This window comes from Mauremys reevesii, linkage group 19 (genome assembly GCF_016161935.1).
Source record: "Mauremys reevesii isolate NIE-2019 linkage group 19, ASM1616193v1, whole genome shotgun sequence".
In the NCBI taxonomy this organism is placed as follows: domain Eukaryota; kingdom Metazoa; phylum Chordata; order Testudines; family Geoemydidae; genus Mauremys; species Mauremys reevesii.
Window position 1 is genome coordinate 19,590,424 of NC_052641.1, and position 18,683 is coordinate 19,609,106.

The 18,683-nt window shown below is 52.9% G+C and overlaps 1 protein-coding gene across 1 annotated transcript in view; it reads right to left on the bottom strand.

Annotated features, from left to right (window-relative positions):
* Nucleotides 1-18,683, bottom strand: part of DIPK1B (divergent protein kinase domain 1B) — a 38,063-nt gene that overhangs the window by 7,373 nt on the left and 12,007 nt on the right. The window contains exon 2 of the mRNA XM_039506405.1: nt 18,539-18,673. Coding sequence (XP_039362339.1) covers nt 18,539-18,673 — 135 coding nt within the window. The remainder of the gene's footprint in view (nt 1-18,538; nt 18,674-18,683) is intronic.

Sequence of the window (18,683 nt, forward strand, 5' to 3'; positions counted from 1 at the left end):
GCATCATCAGAAGCAAGACAGCTGCTGCAGCCGATAAGCCCACTGCTTGGGAATGGAGCAAATTCCCCCACCCAGGCATGTGTGCTGCACATTTGTCTACCCAAATGGCTGTATTGGCCTCTGTGTTCTGAAAGAAACCCACCCCTTTAAGCCCACTCTGTCCCAGGCTCAGGCCTGCCATAAGGATCCAGCAGGCATCAATAAACAAATTAGTCCCCACAGGCAGCGGGTGGATCAATACTTGGTAATCACTCATTCCATTGTGGCAGTCTCCATCTGACAGAATGAGTGATGCCTTAATTAGGATGGACTGGCAGGCAGCTCAGCACTAAATGACCTGCCGCTCTCACTGGGGGGAGATGGGCTGTGTGGTCACCGCATTGCTTCCCTCACTTGGGTGGTTTCACGCCACTCCTTGCCCAGCTCTCAGTAAGCGCAAACAGGATGCTCCGGCTCAATTTGGAGATGGTGCTTTCCAGCCAGGACGCTACTCTCCAGATGAGGATGAGTCGCAAACTGAATCGGGATCCAAACTCTCCCAGCTTTCAGGGATGCCGGGGTTCCCGTTCGGCCCCTCATGGTGCTAAAGACCAGCCGCAAAGGGCCAGGAGCTCAGCTGTGCTGTGAAGTGGTCAGGGCTAAGGAGCTGGGGGGAGTTGTTCTGAGCCCCTCTCCAGGTGAAATTGGTGCTAAGGCATGTCCCAGCCTACGGGAATGGGAGCATCTGTCACTAGAGATTCCTCCCCTCTTTAGCACAGGGCCACACCTTTCCTGCCATTGCAATCTCAAGTCTCACGGACGAGGGGAGGGGAAACAGGCCACCTTGGTTTGCTTTTAGTGAATTGCAATTTGAGATGGTAACATTGATCCTGACCTAGGGCTTCATCCTGCCAGGGGCAGAGGACCCTTTGGTCCCATTGAGGGCACTGGGCATCTCCCAGGAGTGCTCAGCACCTTGCGGGATGAGCCCCCATCACCCTGTTTATATGGAGAGGGCCCTCTGGCTCTGCTCGCTATGGTGGTGATAGAAGAGGGTTACCGGCTGGGTCAAACAGGAGAACCAGATGGGGAAGCACCTGAACTCCCCACTCATGTAGCTAAACAGGGGTGGGGAGAAGCACCCCACTTCACACAGAGACAGCCAGCTAGCTAGAGCATTCAGGGGAAGCTGGCAGGCCCTGGAGCAGAGCTGAGATTCAGGGAGGGTCAGTAAACAGGCAACGCTATAAAGCAGGGGCTTGTGAGGCTGAAGGATTGGTTACAGCTGGAGTTATTCCTGATTGACCTGCTGGGCTGAGCTAAACTGGAACAAGGCACCCCCTGTTCCAGAATCAGAGCGGCCGCAGGTGGAGTAAGTCAGGAACCGTTACTCAGACACAACTCTGTGTAGACAAACGCGGAGTGGGAGATGGGCTACACCTGCCATCCCTGAGCCTGGCTGATTGGAGAGCGGGCGGGGAAGGTAGCCAAGCCTTTGAAAGGGCCTGTCTGAGGCTGGGCTGAGACTCTCCTAGTCGCTGCTGTGCTAGGGCTCTTGTGGGGGGATTTCTTGAGAGAGGAAAAATGTTTGTTTTAAAAAGTCTCCTTTGCTCAAGCTGTTGTGTAGCTAGTAGTGGGGGGAGAGTCCAGGCAGGGAAGCCTGGGGGCATGCTAGGTTGCTGAGTAGATGAAACACCTCTGAGGTTTGACCGAGGAAGGGGCAGCTGCTGGGGATGGGGGCTAGCTGGGCTGAACCTGAATCAGGGAGAGAAGAAGGGGTCTTGCCGTGTAGATTAATTCTGTGTTTGCTACGATGGCTGGTAGAGCTGCTGGGGAATGGGGGGGCTGGATACAAATCATTGGTGACTAGCGGCCACATAGAAACTGGAAAAAGCATTTTGGGGGGGGGGGAAGAAGAGAAAGGTCCTTTACACCTGCCTGGCCACATGAATCACTGTCCCAACCTTGCAGGGTAAGGCTGCCTTCCCTCCTAAAGCCACGGGTCCTATTCTGTCCTCAAAGGACCCCCTTCCTGCCCCTCCCCAGCAGGGCTGTGCTCCTGCCCATGCAGCCTGGGCACCGTCTGATCCACAAGCTGATTGATGCTTTGATACAAATGAGTCAATTCAAGGAGCTGCCCGGTTCTGCTCTCCCAAGGCAATGTAGATGCTGCCGCCTGACCAAGCATCCCCTGAGATCTTGGTTCAGAGGCAGGATTCGTAGCAGCTGTTGCCAATTAAGAAGTTTGGGCCCTGCAGTGACTTGGACTTTGAGTTAGGAAAATAAATGGGTTTTTCCAGTGTCCCCAGATGACATTGACTCTCCCTCCTCCCCCCAGAGGGACCATTCTGAGCTTGCACCTGTGCAGTCTGGCAGCAAGGGATTGTGCTGTGAAGGCCTGTGCAGACATCAGCACTGTGCTCGCCCTGGCTGTTTGGCATTCCCCAGTGGCACGCAGCCCGAGGCACCTGCAACTCCCACCAATTCCCCCCCCGAGCGTGCAGGGCCCTGGGGATTCAGGCCTGGGAATAAGCCTCTGAAAAAGGAAGGTACAGGGAAGCAAACAGCCAGGCGAGCTGCTGTCTCAGCCAGGCAGGGAGGATGCTTCCAGCAGCACGTGGCCTGTGTACCCCAGTCCAACACTTCCCCAGTGGGGCTGGACCAGCTCCCCCAGCTGACAAATGAACCCTCAGGTCAGAAGGGCTGGGTGCCTGCAGCAGTGAGCTCAGCATGGCCAGATGGTGGACTCCTGCACCAGGTTACAAATCCTGCCTGCTCCCACCCCCGACCTGCCCCAGCAGAATCGGTTAGAGCCAACAAGGGAACCCAAGGTTGCAGACAGAGCCTGAAATCCGGGCTGCCAGTGCGAAATAGCTGGGGTAAAGCAGGGTCAGCAGAAACCCAGCCCAGCCATTGCGCACGGCAGGGGAAGGCGCCCGTACCAAGGCTGGCAGGCTGTGCTCAAGGGCACAATGATTTGTGTTCCTGGAGTGTCCATCATGCCCCAGGCTCTGCCCAGGAGATTTCACACACTCTCCTCCTCCCTGCTGCCTAAGGAGTCACGTTCTGAGGTTGGGATGTGTCTCTAAACCCATTGGGCCTAGATTTCAAGCACCTCCACTGCTTGGAGCACTCGGCTGCAGGGTATGGGCCACCTCTATAAATCAGTCTGGAGACGGAGAACATGCATCCCGCTTACAGGATGAGGGACTGTAGCCCAGCTCTGACGAGGACTTGGGGGCCCCCAGTTGCACATGAGCTCCCAGAGGGCTGAGGCAATTCTTGGATGGATAAGAAGGGGAATAGCAAGAGAAGGGAGCTGGGATTACCTCTGTACATGGGATCAGTGAAGCCATCATTAGATACCGTGTTCGGTTCTGGTGTCCACACTCGGAAAAGAGGTAGAAAAATTGGAAGGGGCTCAGAAAAGAGCTACCAGAATAATCTGAGATCTGGCAAACCTGCCTTATCGTGAGGGGCTTAGGAAGATCAGCCTATTTAGTTTTATCAAAGAGAAGAGTAAGAAGTGACTTGATCACTGTCTGTCAGCATCTAAACGAGGAGGCAGCTTCTGCTAACAGAAGGCTCTTTAATCTAGCTGGCAAAGGCATAACGAGATCCGATGGTTGGAAGCTGAAGCTAGGTAAATTCAGGACAGAGACAAAGCACACATTGGTGTTTTTTACAGTGAGGGGAACTGACAATTGGAACAATTTACTAGGGATGCCAGGGATTCGCTGTCTCTAAATCTAGATTAGATCTCTTTCCACAGGAGATGATCTAGTTCGTCTAGAAGTTATGGGCTTGAAGTAGGAATAACTGGGTGAAATTCCATGGCTGGCGCTACACAGGAGGTCAGATTAGATGATCGTATTGGTCCTTCCTGGCCCCAAAGCGACGAACGGTGTGCCCGCCACTGGAATCCCGTGCTTCACTCCGGTCACCCAATCTGTAACAAAGCTACAGCAGAACTAGCAGGGGGTTCAGAGACAGCAGGTGGAAATGGTTGGAGGCCAGGAGAGACGTCCAGGGAGAGCCTGAAAAGATTGTGTTTAGTTTGGCGGGAGAGAGTGAACAGGAGGGAACGTGATAGAGGTATGAAAAATGAATGGTCTAGAGAATCTTTGTTGGTCTGTTGTGTCTATGTAGACGGCAAGTTTCAGGCAGGGACTGTCTTTCATTATGTGCCTGTTCAGCATCTGGCATAATGGGGCCCCCATAGCAGTTGGGGACTCTGGCCACTACTGTCATACAAGCAACGGAATAAATAAATAACGCTGGGGGGAGACGGGGAAGAATAGATTTTTTGAAGCCAACGCAAACATCTCGTCTGACCTCTTGCATAGCACAGGCCAGAGACCACCATCCAATAGTTTCTCACCCATATGTGCTGGGATTATTGGAGTGATGCGTGTTTTGTTGTGAACAGCTTGCTCCAGGTTGAAAGTCTAGGGACTGCAATCCACCCCCCTGCACCCTTCTTCCCCCACAATCCTCCCCACACACACACATTTTAGTGGGAAACATATGCCAGAGCAGCAATGAGCTTGGCCGGCCATGCGGGTGGACTCTCAAACGGTGCTGGTGACATGACAGCAGCAGACCCATGGAGCACCAAGCATTTAATCACCCCGTAGCTATTCCATGTAACGATACGTGCACTCCCGAGGCCAGGCCTATCTATCCTGGCAGAAATTTCCAGCAATACCATTGTTATATGTTCCCTCATCAAGCAGGCTCATTAGGAGCGGGGTTGATTCGGTGACGTCTCACCAAGTAGAATCAATTAATGTGTCAAAACAAGGCAGGCGCAGTAGTGCTGAAATCTGACGTGAGCACAGCGCGCCTGCAAATGAAAAGGCTCCCTACCCAGGGAGTCGTTATTAGCGATGAAGCTGAGAGGGGAGAGATCTTAGCACAAATGGGGTGGGATCGCGGCTTTACTGGCTGCTGCCACGCTGGAGGTGAGCAGAGGAGCTCGGCACTAGTGGCAGTTCCTGGACGCAAGCTGCCTGCAGAGACGAGTACAAGGTACAGAGAACAGGGGTCAACATGCACCGCAGCAGCAACCTCCCTGACCTCTGAGCAGGCATAGCACGTGCTTCCCCCTGCCAGCCGGTGAGGAAGGGCCCCTGTCTTCTCACGCTGGCGCCCTAGAAAATCCTAGCAAAAGGGAAGTACCGGGCACAAACAGGAGAATGTACGTGCCAAGAGGAAAAACCCATTAAAATAATGAATCTGCCAGGCACTTGGTCTGAGGGCGTCAGTCAGCTAAGTCTCACAGCCACGGCGGGGACGAAGTGTTTTTAAATCCGTTTATACTGAGCGACAGCAAAGTGAAGTGATGACTCAGGGGATGAGAACCCAGGAGTCCTGACCCTCAGTCAGCAGCCTTAAGTACAGGCCTGCAGTCTCCTTCCAAAGGGAACAGCATCCAGGAGTCTTGACTCCTGAGTCCAGGTTCTAACTTCTAGACAATGTTCTTTATATTGGGGGGGAATGACCAAGTAGGAAGAGGCCATAAGAAAGGAACTGACTGTGAGCTAGGGACACCCGGAGCATGGGGTTGCCTCCCTGACATCCTGGCTAACAGCCATGGAAAGACCTATCCTCTAGGAACTTCTTTAATTCTTCTTTGAACCCAGTTATACTTTTTGCCTTCACAACATCCCCTGGCAATGAGTTCCACAGGTTGATGGTGCGTTGTATGAAGTAGAACTTCCTTGTGTTTGTTTTAAACCTGCGGCCTATTAATTTCATTGGGGGACCCTTGGTTCTTGTGTTATGGGAAGGGGTAAATGACACTTCCTTATTCACTTTCTCCATCCCAGTCATGGTTTTACAGACCTCTATCGTATCTCCCCTCAGTGGTCTCTTTTCTAAACTGAACAGCCCCAGGCTTTTTAATCTCTCCTCATATGGAAGCTGTTCCCTACCCCTGATCATTTTTGTTGCCCTTCTCTCTTGCACTTCTTTATAAGGGCCCGTGTATGCTTCCAGGTCCCTCTCACGGGCCATGTGTGCTTGCGGGACGTAACAGGGACTCCTCCACATTAATGCATCCTTCATGGCCTAGTGCTTCTGACCTCCTGATCTTCCCTTCCCGTTATTACTGCAGGATTAGTGATCAGGCGCCCACTGCCTGACACAATTAACTCAGTAGTTACTCACTGAGGACGATCAACGGCTGCTGTTAAAATCTCATTAAGGGCAGTTGGAGAGACAGCCAAGTTGTCTGCTAATGGCTCGGAATCTCCTTGCCAGAGAACCGGAGCCATGGCACAAAGGAGAAAGGGATAACTAGTATAACCAGGAGCTTCGTCCTTAACGCCTCAGCCCAGCCATATCGGACTAGCCCCAGCAATGCACCCGACCCTCTCACAGAGGGGCCTGCAGGGCAGAGATATACTGATGTGTTCAGGATCTCCCCAGAGTGGCCACACACGCTGCAGCTGTTCCTCTGGCAGAGCAGCTTGTGTGCTACGGAGCCTTGGCACAACCGGGTTGAGCTCCGGCTGGCAGCCTTTCTGGGGCATTTCATTGCTCCTCTCGACTCATCGGTTTTAAGGCCAGCAAGGCTCCTTGTGATGCTGCAGCCTGACCTGCCTAACACAGGCCACTCAGCAATTCAGGTCAATCGCGTAACGTTACATTAACACAACTTCTCGGTGTTTCATGGCTTTTGTTTGGGCCTCTGTACCGCTGAGTGCTAGTTCCAGAAGCCACAGCTTTCTCCCACTTCTCTTTATTATGCAGCTCTCACTGAGAGGCCCTGGTTTCCCTCCGCAGGCGTGGACTGAAATCATTTTGCTGCCGCTCTGCTAGTGCACCGTGCTCTCCCCTGACACAGGAATCGCTTTGTCATTGCTTGACATTGTAACTTCATTTCCATGGCCTGACTTTGACGTTAATTTGCCGCTGTCTGCCTGGCCTAGCCTCCTCTCTGCCGACATCTAATTAAATTGCTTTGCCATCCTCCGGACAGGACAAGCTCAACTCGCTCCTCTTGTGACTTCCCCATGTGACAATGCCACGTCCTGGGCTGTTAACAGGGAGGGGAATTAGGAGTTACGAGGAGTTCTTGGGGCCCAGCTTTCAAACCTGAATATTTTAATATCTCAGCTCCTCTTTGCCAGGATGCAACACGCTTGAGCGCAGTTAGGCAGCTGGTATGCTCAGGCCACGGCCTATCATGCTGACCAGTACTGTCTTATTGATTCCTTGTGCTCCCCAGGGGATCTGCCTGTATCCATCGATTGTCTCTTGCCTCATACTTAGATTGTCAGCTCCTTGAGCAGGGATTGTTGTCTTCTGTGTTTGTACAGCCCCTAGCGCAATGAGGCCCTGGGCCATGACTGGAGCTCCTATGTGCTACTGCATTACTAACAATGGACAATATTATTCAACTGCTGTAACAAGCTAAGGGGCCAGGCTGTGAACTCCCTCCCCGCTCTGGGACAATGCACGGTTGTAACTACTCACCAGTGGGTGTAAGGGGTTCACAGTCTGGCCCTACGTGGCGGAAATCCACATTCCAGGCTAGCTGGCTTGGGGAGCTGGACTCAAACTCAAGCATTATAAGCTTGTGCCTAGGAAAGCCTGAGAGAGAGGAGCTGAGAGAGGGAGCGATCTCTTTGTAAGGTGCCCAGAGGCCACTGTGATGGACGTGGCATTACAGTTCTAGATGGGTGGACAGAGAGACTAGACAGGCAGATAAAAACACCAACAGACAAACTAGGTGAGAATGAAGCACCGCGGTAGCAGGGAGCTGATTCGTGTTACTCTAACAGCCCTGGTGCCATTCAACCGTGGCCCAAACCCAGAGGGTGTTGGACGAGAACAGGGGGAGGTTTTGTGGTGCACTCACGGTGCTGAGCAGGGGCTCCGACCGCCCCCTTTAGCACAGGCTCAATTCGCTGCTGAGAGCTGCAAACCTCTTCAACATCCCTGCTCTTGAGATCCGCCTGCCATTGCGATAGCCTCTGGCAACCCTTTCCTCCCACGTCCCACTAGCTGCTCGGTGTCTGCCACGCGTGTCACCCTGCATATAAATCCATCACTCTAATAGGCTTCAACGGCACTATAATGCTCCCAGGACCACGGCTATGGTCTCCCTGCTCCAATCTTGCTGCTCGTGCTATTAATTTACATCTAAGACGTTGCAAGTCTCAAGCGAAAGCACTCCCTAGCTTCCGACTGCGGCATGACCCAGACCGGTACACAAGCCTTTGTCCCTGGCTGTTGGGGATCGCCAGAGAAAACGCCCGTGGCAGCCTACAGCTCGGGTGCTGTAATAGTAATGCAGCTGTGATGAGACAGAGGGAGAAGCCAGGAACAAGGGTACAGACTCGTAGGCTTGCTGATGTGTCACAGAGAGATTACTAGAGCTGGCAGCTGGCGACAGGTAGGCAGAGCGCGAGGAGAGATGGAACGATAAATTCAGGGAGCTGAGCTGCTGTTTTCCAGGCACCTGGAGACGCTTTCCCAGAAGGAGCTGCCTCTTCGTGTCTGCATCATGCCTCCCTCTGCTCGAAGCCTATTCTCTAGCGCCTTTCAGCACAGGGTCTGCCATCAGGTTCAGGCACTGGCCTGAGACTCCCGAGACCCGGGTTCAGTTCTCGGTACTGCCACAGATGCCCTGTGTGACCTAGGGCAAGCCACTTCGTTTCTCTAGGCCGCAGCTCCCCCTCTGTGACATGGGGTAAGAATCCTGAGTTGTCTGTTTAGACTATAAGCTCTGCGGGGCAGGGACTCTCTCTCACTACATGTCCATGCAGCACCTAGCACCATGGCTTCTGATCTCCGTTGGGGTCTCTCTGTCTAAACAAGTTCTAATAATAATGTGGCCCCATAGGCTGAGTGGAACAGTGTAATCCAGGGCCTTGCAGGGTTGTTCGGCCCGGGCGAGAAATCGTTGATATGAGTCGGGTATATTCTGGGTGCAGTCTGTTTATTCACAGAAGTAGACACCCGGTCGTGTAGCTCTGACCAGCAGGGGGAGACACACCCCACAGGCGAATGAGACCAAAAACCTTTGGAACATTTTCACCAATTGGACTGTGCCAGAACAGATATTTTGGGATCAAAACTCTCAGGTTTTTGATTCGGGTCTGTCTCTCTCTGATCAGAGGTGACCAGAGAGCCCTGGACCACAAAAACCATCACCATGAAAACTGTCAAAATTGACAGATCTCCACAAAATGTTTCAGCTTTGTCTAAGCACCATACTGTGATGACATTTAATTTTGTTATAAATGCTCCAACCAGCTCTCCTCCCAAACCAGACATGCCAGCCCTGGTCTCTCAGCCTCTCACCTTCCTGGGTCACTCTACACCTCTGTCTATGCTCTCACTGCTCCCCCCACACACACAGCACCCAGGCTTGTGCTGGGGCTGGAAAACCTCTGCTCTTGCTCCTCTTGCCATTCTTTGTCTGCAGCTGGTTTCACTGCAAGAGTCCCAATTGTGCCTCCTCTTGGACACAAAGGAGAAAGGTTACGTGTACCCATTCACCTCGAGCTCTGTGATTGTCCAGGATCCAAGACCTCATTAGCACCTTTCACCATAACAATAACAATAGCATCCAACATGGGAATCTTGGGAGAGTGGCAGAGGTGCTGATGGAACCCAGGAAGCCTGACTCCCAGTCTCCTCCTCTGAACACTGGAAGGAACTCTGTCCTTGTGAGCTTTGCAGCCAAACCCTGCACGCGCCACAGGTAGAGAAGGTTCAAAGAAGCATCCAGGCTCCTAAGTCCTCATCCCTTGTGCTGATCACAGTCCCCAGCCTAGAACCCGCTGTCCCCACCTCACTGTGGACTGACTTATAAGCCTCTCTGCTACTAAACTGCCACAGGTCACATCTCAGCACCTCTCCTCTCCTCTACTTAGTGCTGCAATCGGTTACAGCCTCTTCCGAGACCATCAGATTGGTTTCAGTCTCTCCAGGTCACTGCACAGTTCTCTGCACCATCATCCGACGATCAGCAGTGCATGAAGGATTTTCAGGTCATGAAAGTTTTAGAGATTTTTGACTTTTTGTCCCAATTTGGGACAGGACAATTTTTCAAAAATCTCAAAAATTCTCATGGGACGAGAAAATCCACAAAGCTCTAAGAATCATCCGGCCTTCCTCCCACCCTGTCTATTTAGGGTCTAAGCTCTATGGGGCAGGGACTGTCTCCTCCTGGGCATTTGCATGGTGCCTGGCACAATGGGCCACAATTTTAGCGGGGGCCGCTGGGCGTTACCATAATACAAACCATTAACACATCCTCATAAAGAGACGTTCAGCTCCGATCACCCATCGCTCCACACAGATCACCACTTTTTGGACCGTATCAGGACAGAAAGGCAAACAAGCCTTGGTCTCTCCTTGCTCTTGGTACCCCTGCCAATCTCTACATCCTCAGCCGTCTGGCTGCTGCATGTTTTCCAGTGCCCTCCCTCCTCCTGTCACCCAGCACCTTGCTGTGCAGTTCCCCCCTTCGCTGCCGGTAGAGCAGCTACTCAATCAGACGGAGGCAGGTCACGCCTCATTTAACAGCCAATAAATCGGGGCCTTAAGAACTATCCAGTAGAGGCCGCTCCCATCCCCAGCTCTTGATGGTACATTTTGGCCCCGACACGCTAAAAGCTTTGGATTTCTCTCCCTCTCACTCGCTCCTGTCCCTGATCCATTAGCAAAACATAGTATAACCTTTCAGTAATCAGGGCTGATTAAAAAGCCTGTCTCGGTAAGTGGGGGGAGAGAGAGAGAGCCTGCTCTCTCGAGACTTTTCTTCCATTTTGCGAGGGCCCTACCCATCCCCTGGCTGGGTGAATTCCTGGCCAGGTGTGGAAAGTTGCCCTGGAAAGCAGTGGAGGTATGGACGCATGCAGCATGGGCTGGCTGCGCACACAAGCTGGGGAGCAACACGCAGGTATCTGCACCCACCTACTCGCTACCTGCTGTGCGAAGCCTTCAGCGTGAAACCAGCCTCTGTCACCCACTGTGCGGATGACTCAGTCTCCTTGGTCAAGTCTTCCAGCTCAATGAGGGGTCATGGAGGGATTCACCTCTGGGCCGAGGGTCAGCACAAGGCCTGTGCACCAGTTAATAACAGTACAGAAGGAAATGGTTCAGATTGTGACCTCAGTAACAACCCTATAAATCAGGAGTCACTCCACTGAAATCATAAGGCCTCGTGGGCAGAGCACTGGACTGGGACTCAGGAGACTTGGGTTCTATTCCTGGCTCTGCCATGGGCCCGCTGGGTGACCCTAGGCAAGTCACTTTCCTACCCTGTGCCTCAGTTTCCCCAGCTGTAAAATGGGAATAATGATACATCTCTCCTTTTGCAAAGTGATCTGAGATTGAATGATAAAAAGTGCTATATAAGGGCTAGATATAATTATTAGTAGGGGATTACCTCATCTAGAACAAAATCTGTTCCCAACCCATGCTATCATTTTCCCTTGTCTTTTATGAATTAGATCACAACACAGATTTCATTCATCAGGGCTGCTGTCGTATCCAACTCCAGCAGCATTCACAGTAAAGCCTCTCCTCCCCACTTCATTCCAATTACAAGAATTAATCACCACTGAAGGCAGATCTGATGTGAACACTAGATTGGCTAGTCAGTCAGGGGTGACCCCTGGAATAAGTAACAATAGGCCAAAATGCTCTCTAGCTCTTGTTCAGGCAAAACTCCCACTGAAGATAACGGAAGGTTTGTCTAAGTAAGGACTGAGTATTGGCCCATTACGAATATCTTGCATTTCATCCCAAAGTGATAGGTAAACTGTATGGGGAGTCACTTCAGCCCTCACTGAAATGCGGCCACTTCTGGGTTGGAGTATGGCAGCTGTTTAACAGCACACAACAGCACTACACTGCAGTCTAGAAGAGATGCTGATACAGAATCTTACAGCCAACTTAAAGAGAGAGGTTTGAAATTGCCTGGCCCCAAATTTGATCTATTTTCATCTTTTTCGCTCTGTTTTCAAAGTCTGTGTAATTCTTTGTATAGCTGTTTCCCCACAGTAGAAGCTGAAATGTTTTTTTCTTCTGTAAGTGTGATCCACGCTGGCAGCTATTTACAAGATGCTGCAAAAACAAGCCAGTACACTCTCATGCTTCAGGGTATAGGCTGACCACTAATTGTTTGGGGTCAGGAAGAAACTGCCCCCATGTGAAACGTCCAGCACCTTCCTCTGAAGCATCCTGTCGCTGGCCACTTTTCAAGTCATGATACCAGTCTAGGTGGGCCAAGGGTCTGTTCTGGTCAGACAATTCCTATGCTTCCAGGATACTCAGCTCCAGGACTCATGAGCCACCCAAAAACCAAACACACGTGTGCAACCCAGGATCTGTAAGCAACCCTCCAATAACAAAGGGAATATTCAGTCTGAAGAAGAAAGAGAGTTAAGGCCCAGGCAGGACTATGAAAGTCACATCTCAGGTTTCCAAGAACCAGCCAGGTGTGGGGCAGGGGTACAGGAACCAGATGTGCACGGGCAGCTGTGGGGTGTGCTCCCCAGGCCACTTCCCATGGCTGGTCCAGTGACAGCTGCTTCTCCTCGGTCCATCCACTTTAATGCCTGCTTGTCCCTGCCGAGCTGCCCAGCAGAGTGGCGCCGCTCACACACAGCACCGTGCCATCTGGGCACCGTGCACTAAGCTTTCATCCGAGCCGTGGAGGAGGGGGATCCCTGTGACCGCAGGGCTGGCAGCACGGAGGCAGCCCTGGCACTGGCCCGGAGGGGCAGGGAGCATACCTGGCACATTGGTGGGCTCACACAAGGGCCGATTCTCTCCTCATGTTACAAGGGAGAGGTTTTGGGTTCAGGGAGAGGTGACCGAGTCCAAAGGAGCCAAGACGGAGCCGGGTATCCAGCGAGCGAGGATTGCCCTGAACAAAGGGCCCCGTGTGAGCACCCAGAGGCCCGAGGTCAGTTCACAAGGCATCGAGTTTCTGCAGACGTCAGTTACTATGCACAGGGCTGTTCCTCACCGCGCCCCCCACCACTCCCAGTCCCTCTCTCCCCTCTGAGTTCTACACAGGAGCTACCACACGCTTCCTAGCTGCAGGCTCAGGATCAACAGCAGGAGATTAAGACAGGCTCAAATGGGTCAGCTGGAGCAGGCTTCAGATGCCTACCTCCCCCAAAGGGCACTCAGGCTCCCAAGGAACTCAGGCCTGGAAATGCACCGGTTTCCCCAGGCCCCAGTGGGATAGCAGTAGGGGGACGGGCCTGGACACACATACATACACCTGTTGTTTGGCTGTGACCCCCAGATGGGGTGAACGGATCTGACTTCAGAGCTCTGCCAATGATCTGGCGCCTCGTTGTTCCAGTTCCCTTCCAGTACCACGCCCTGCTCAGAGAAGCTCTGGTGATTGTTACGTTTCTCGGCTCCAGCCCGCTGGGCAGTTCTGAAGCTCTGGGGCAGAGATTCCTCCAGATTTGCCCCAGCCCTGGCATGCTCATGGCACCTCTGCAGGTGGAAGTGACTCCTGCCTCCTCCTCCCCTGTGGGCCCGTGCGGCTCATCTCCCTGGGGGTGACAGGACCAGGCCGGGGCCCGGGATCATTCCCTTCCTGGTCTGCAGTGGAAAAGACCCTTCATGGCTTTAAAATAAGAATCAAAATAGGAGATGAACTTGCCGCTATTTCATTCTAATCTTGACAGCAGAATTTACATCCTTAACGAATAACTTGTTAGGAGGTATTTAGAACCCCAAAGGGAGATGACAGAGAGTTAACGATAAAATTGATGGACAGCGTTGCATCGTTTATTCAATATTGTCTTTCTCATAGCTCTCCCCATCCACCATCCCTTTGGGTTTTAACAGCTTCCCAGAGCTGGCTGGCTCAATTAGACAGCTCAGTCTGCATGCCAGATGAAGCATTTTTCCATCCCACTAACATCCTGCCTCCCCCACTGCTGCTTTCTTCCTTCCTACTATCGGATTAGAATGTAACAACGTTACCACGGCCATTTGCAGGAGTCGGTTAGGGCTGGTTAGTGGGGTTGCGGGGGAGAGTTAATCTGTCTCAATGAAACCCACAGCCAGGAAATACATTTCTGGGAATTTAAACGGAGTGAACACACACATACACACAAACAAACCCTCACACATGGACAAGGCTGCACAGACACAACCACGCTCACGCCAACAGGCATACGCACTCAAACGCGCGTGTGCAGATGTTCACAAGCACGCACATGCACACACAAGCACACGCATGCCTATACATACAAGCATCCATGCCTGCTGACACACAGCAGCTCTTTTTATTATTGTGCAAAATACCATTAATCTCGCAGCAAAGAGATCTGTCCTGCAGGCTCTGAGCCGGAAAGATACCGGTACTGAGAGCATTGCATCAGGGGGAGTTCTGGGTGCTCAGGATCAGGCCCAGAATGATTTTCTTTGCCAGACTAGGATTTGTATTGGGTGGGTATAACAGGAAGACACTGGACTCCATCCTATGATCCTGAGCAATGGCTACCTGTCCGTCTCTGTGTGCATTTTGCATTGACACAGGACATCCCTGCATGCCCCCCCCCACCTCAAAAAATCCCTCTCCCACCCATTTGCCTTTCTAGTCGTCTTGTCAGTCTGGGAGGTTTGCACGGCAGGACAAACTTCTCCCAACACAACAACAGGCTGTAATGGGACCCCCAGGATGTTTCTGTAGGACGTCACCATAGCTTCATGAAACGGCCGCCACGCTGCACCCCAGCCCCCAGAGCACGTGGATGCTGTGTCCCAGTGTCAACACGTGGCACAGGAGTCTCAAGGTGGGGTCGCTTGCTCGGCCCCCCACAAATAGCCATTCAGGCAGCTGTGATCATTGCTCGTGGGATGTGAATTCACCCCAAACCAAATCAGCATGAGGCTGGAAAATTCAGCTTCCCAGGCAAGTTGGTCTAATACACTGGCTCAAGGCATTCAGCTATGGCTAGGGTGACCAGATGTCCCGATTTTATAGGGACAGTCCCGATATTTGGGGCTTTGTCTTATGTAGGCTCCTATTACCCCCCACCCCGTCCCAGTTTTTCACACTTGCTGTCTGCTCACCCTAGCTATGGCCCTCCCTCTAGTCTCTGCCCCCATCCTTCTCCTTACTCCCAGATGAAAGACTTAGGACAGGATTTTCCAATGTGACTAGTGATCTTGGTTAGTGCAGGCCCAGCCTGTCACTTTGAAGTGGTCTGACTTGAGGGGTGTCCAGCTCCTCTGAATATTACGCCCCTTTGAAGCATCTGAAGTTGATTACTGAGGCACCCAAAGTCACTGGTTGCTTTTGCAAATCTTGGCCTTATTCCTGCAGCTCAATAGTAGATGCTTGTGCATTTGGTACCCAGATCCCACCCTCCAGCCGATGGTACTGTCTAGACGTGTTAGCCCAGCTCTGCACGCTGGCTGTCCCAGCTGCCCTGCTGGGTCTCTCCTAGCTGGCTATCGGCTCACATCCTCTAGGGTCAGAGGGCTCTTCTCCTGCAAGGGAGCGGACAGTGTCCTAGCACACACACGAGGGGAAATGTTGTAGAGTGGGAGGAAGCTGCTACCTTCCCCAGGATCAACAGCACCTCCACACCCTGGATGATGCTTCGGTGGGTGGATCTCCAGGAAATAGATGGGTTGGAGATCAGGAGGCTGCCTGGGCAAGTGGCCACATTGCCAGGGCTGGGTTTTAGGGAGGGGGCTTCGGAGGAGGGAGGCAGGGCAGAGCGCCACCGTGGAGTGACGCCACTTCACAAGGCGGCAACACCTGCAGCTTCCTTTCGCTGCTTGAGGCCGTCGCCTTCTCACGTGTTGTGCCGGCTCTTCCTCACATGCCGAGGGGACAGGGTGCTGCCGCTGCTGCTGACACACCCCACTGCTGAGTGCAGGGGAAAGGGGGCTGCTCTTGTCTCATTCCTGCTATATGAAGCCAGGGGCCTGGTCTCCAGCCCCGAAGACCAGCTTTGTGAGCTGGACAGGCTCAGGGCCTTGGAATGCCTGTCCTGCCAACAGCACTGTGAGAAGGAGCAGACACTGACTCCTTTTTTAAAGGAGATCTGAACGGAAGGGGCCCTGCCCCAGTTCTGGGGCTCCATGGGCGCCCGCTAAAGCTGACTCGGGGGCCGGGGTTATTTCCATTGCGGAAGGTTGGGTGAGAGCAGAGGTGAGCTGAGACGAAGCAGAACCCAACAAGTGTTAATGAGGTTAGGAAGGCAGTAAGAAGTGAGCCAGAGAAGCAGAAAATTCTCCGGCATCTACGCCTCATTACACCGCTGAAAACTCTTGTGTATGTTAACTGTGGCATAGACGATCTTTGATTCCCCACTAATTACAGCTACCGGGTGAATACTAAGTGGGCGTCTTTGCGGGTCGGAGGCTTCTGGCCCTGGGAAGTCACAGACCGGAAGCACTGGGCGAGCGTCTGGGACCACCAAAGGGGGGTTCACTCTAATTAGACGTCTCTTCATAAAGCCCAAGGAGCCTCGTAAGCAGCACCATGGTGGTTTGAAGCAGCTTTCCAGCCATCACCCTGTGGACTCCTGTAGCAGCACTTTGCGGGGCTGCTTGCTCAGCACATCCGGAGGCTGCTGGGGAGGGGAGGAGCTGCCCAGGACATCTTCAGGGCACTGGGCGTATTGGCGCAAGGTGAGAGGGGGTGAGCGGGGGCCAGTGCACTACAGAGCAAGGACCCTACCTCATCGGTTCATGTTCATACTTATCTGTGTTACCAGCGAGCCCCCAGTCGGAGCTCCATAAACACAGAGTTTGAGACAGTCCCCAAAAAGAGATTCTCCCCATGGTACCAAGGCGAGGTGACCAGCCCAAGGTCTCACAGAGGGAGTCTGGGGCAAAGCTGTGATTTGAACCCAGCTGTCCTGCCTGGGGTCCCTTCCAGTCCTACGCATCTGTGACTCTGTCTTGAGACCCAGCCCAGGGCCTTCCTTGCAAGGCCATCTTTCATCTCCAGGCTACTCCAGCCGAGTACCAGGAGCGGGGCCTGAGAGGGGAGAGTGTCTGCTCAGCATGATGAAGCTGGCAGCCAAGCCCAGGTCGGCTCCTCAGACACGCCCCTTCCCGGCCCTACTTTACCCTGCCCCGGGCGCGTGCAAGGGGTTGAGACGCCGCACGGCCCCGTGTGAGACTGAACTCATTCTGACACCCCCTGCTGCACGCAAGGCCCTTGCCACACATTCACGCCATGCGTTTGTCAAGAAACGTTTTCCACATTGTTCGCCTTGCTCCATCTCTGCCCACACGGACACGTTCCATTCTCAGATCCCCCGGCAGCCGGCTCATTCAGTAGGAGGTACTCAGATATTAGGGGGATAAAGCCGTAGAGCTCCCTAGATATGTTCCCAAGCACAGCGGATCATCTCCCCACAAAGGGAAGGAGCCAGGTCTGTGCCAAAAAGCCCTCCAGCATCATTTGGCTACAGTCATCCGCTGTCTTCCATCGGGGAGAAAACAGAAACCGCCCCCGACTCCTGGCCCCTTGTAAGAACTCAAACCAAACCTCATCTCAGTCCTGAAATGCTAAGACCAAGCCACAAAGCTGGGGTTGGAGTTGCGTCCACACTGCTCCAAAGCTTGGGGGTGGTCGGGAATTTTCTGACGAAACTTATTTTTGCTGGAAAATGCCAATTTGTCAGAACTGAAACCTGTCACGGAAGCAGCTTGGGTTTGATGTTAATGTTCCTCAGACCTGGGGACAAGTCTCTGCTCTGCCCGGGGCTCTTTCTCTCTGGTTTTTCATAAAAATAATCTCTGACACAGAATGACAAAGAAATGACTAAACTTCCCTCGGCCCGTGCCACTTCCCGCAGGGCCCATTGGCCTGCAGCGGCGAATTGCGGCCAGTGGGAGCCACGATTGGCCAGACCTGCGGACGGGTCAGGTAAACAAACCGGCCCAGCCCGCCAGGGGCTTTCCCTACACAAGCGGCGACCCCTGTTTGAGAAACGCGGGTGAAAAGGAATTCTTGTTTTCTGGCCAGGGGGGCAGGATCAACCCATTGTGGGAACTGAGAGCAGAGCAAAGAATGGGAAGGGATGCCAACATCCCCGAATTTGGTGGGCTTCTTGTCCAGGGACTTGGTTCTGTCCCTTACAGAAGCACTCACCAGCTATGACGTGTACATCAGGCTCTGAGCCTCTGCACAGTGTGCGAGTGCCTGGATCTTTCGCTGGGCTGGTTCTTCACTTCTGAAATGTAAAAACCTCATGGAACAGGCTGTTCCCCCTCCATTGCCTGGAAGCCGAAGCACCAGAAATCTCACAGGAAAGCGTCTCCCCTATGACAGTCTCAGCCCTCTCCTCTCTTAGTATTAGATATGGCCCCTTTCATCCTCAAGAACCCTCAAAACGTGTTAAAAGTGACACCCAAACAATCACAGCGATCGCTTCCCTCGGTGAAACGTAGCCATGACCTCTGGTCCGCTCCCCTGCTCTGATGACACCACCTCCCAATGTCCCAAGTCCCCCGCTCCCCTTCCTGAGGGCTTTGAAAACCACACAGATCCGAAGCAAAGCAGCAGGAGCAAGTGAAAGTTGCCAGCACTCACGATTATCATCTGGCAGACGTGACCTCTGCACAGCTCGGAATAGGACGAGTAATGCATGTACACCACCCAGCTGCCCACGAAGACGCCCAGCCAGGCAAGGAAAAGATATTTCACTTTGATGCCAGGGAGACGACTCTGGAAAAAA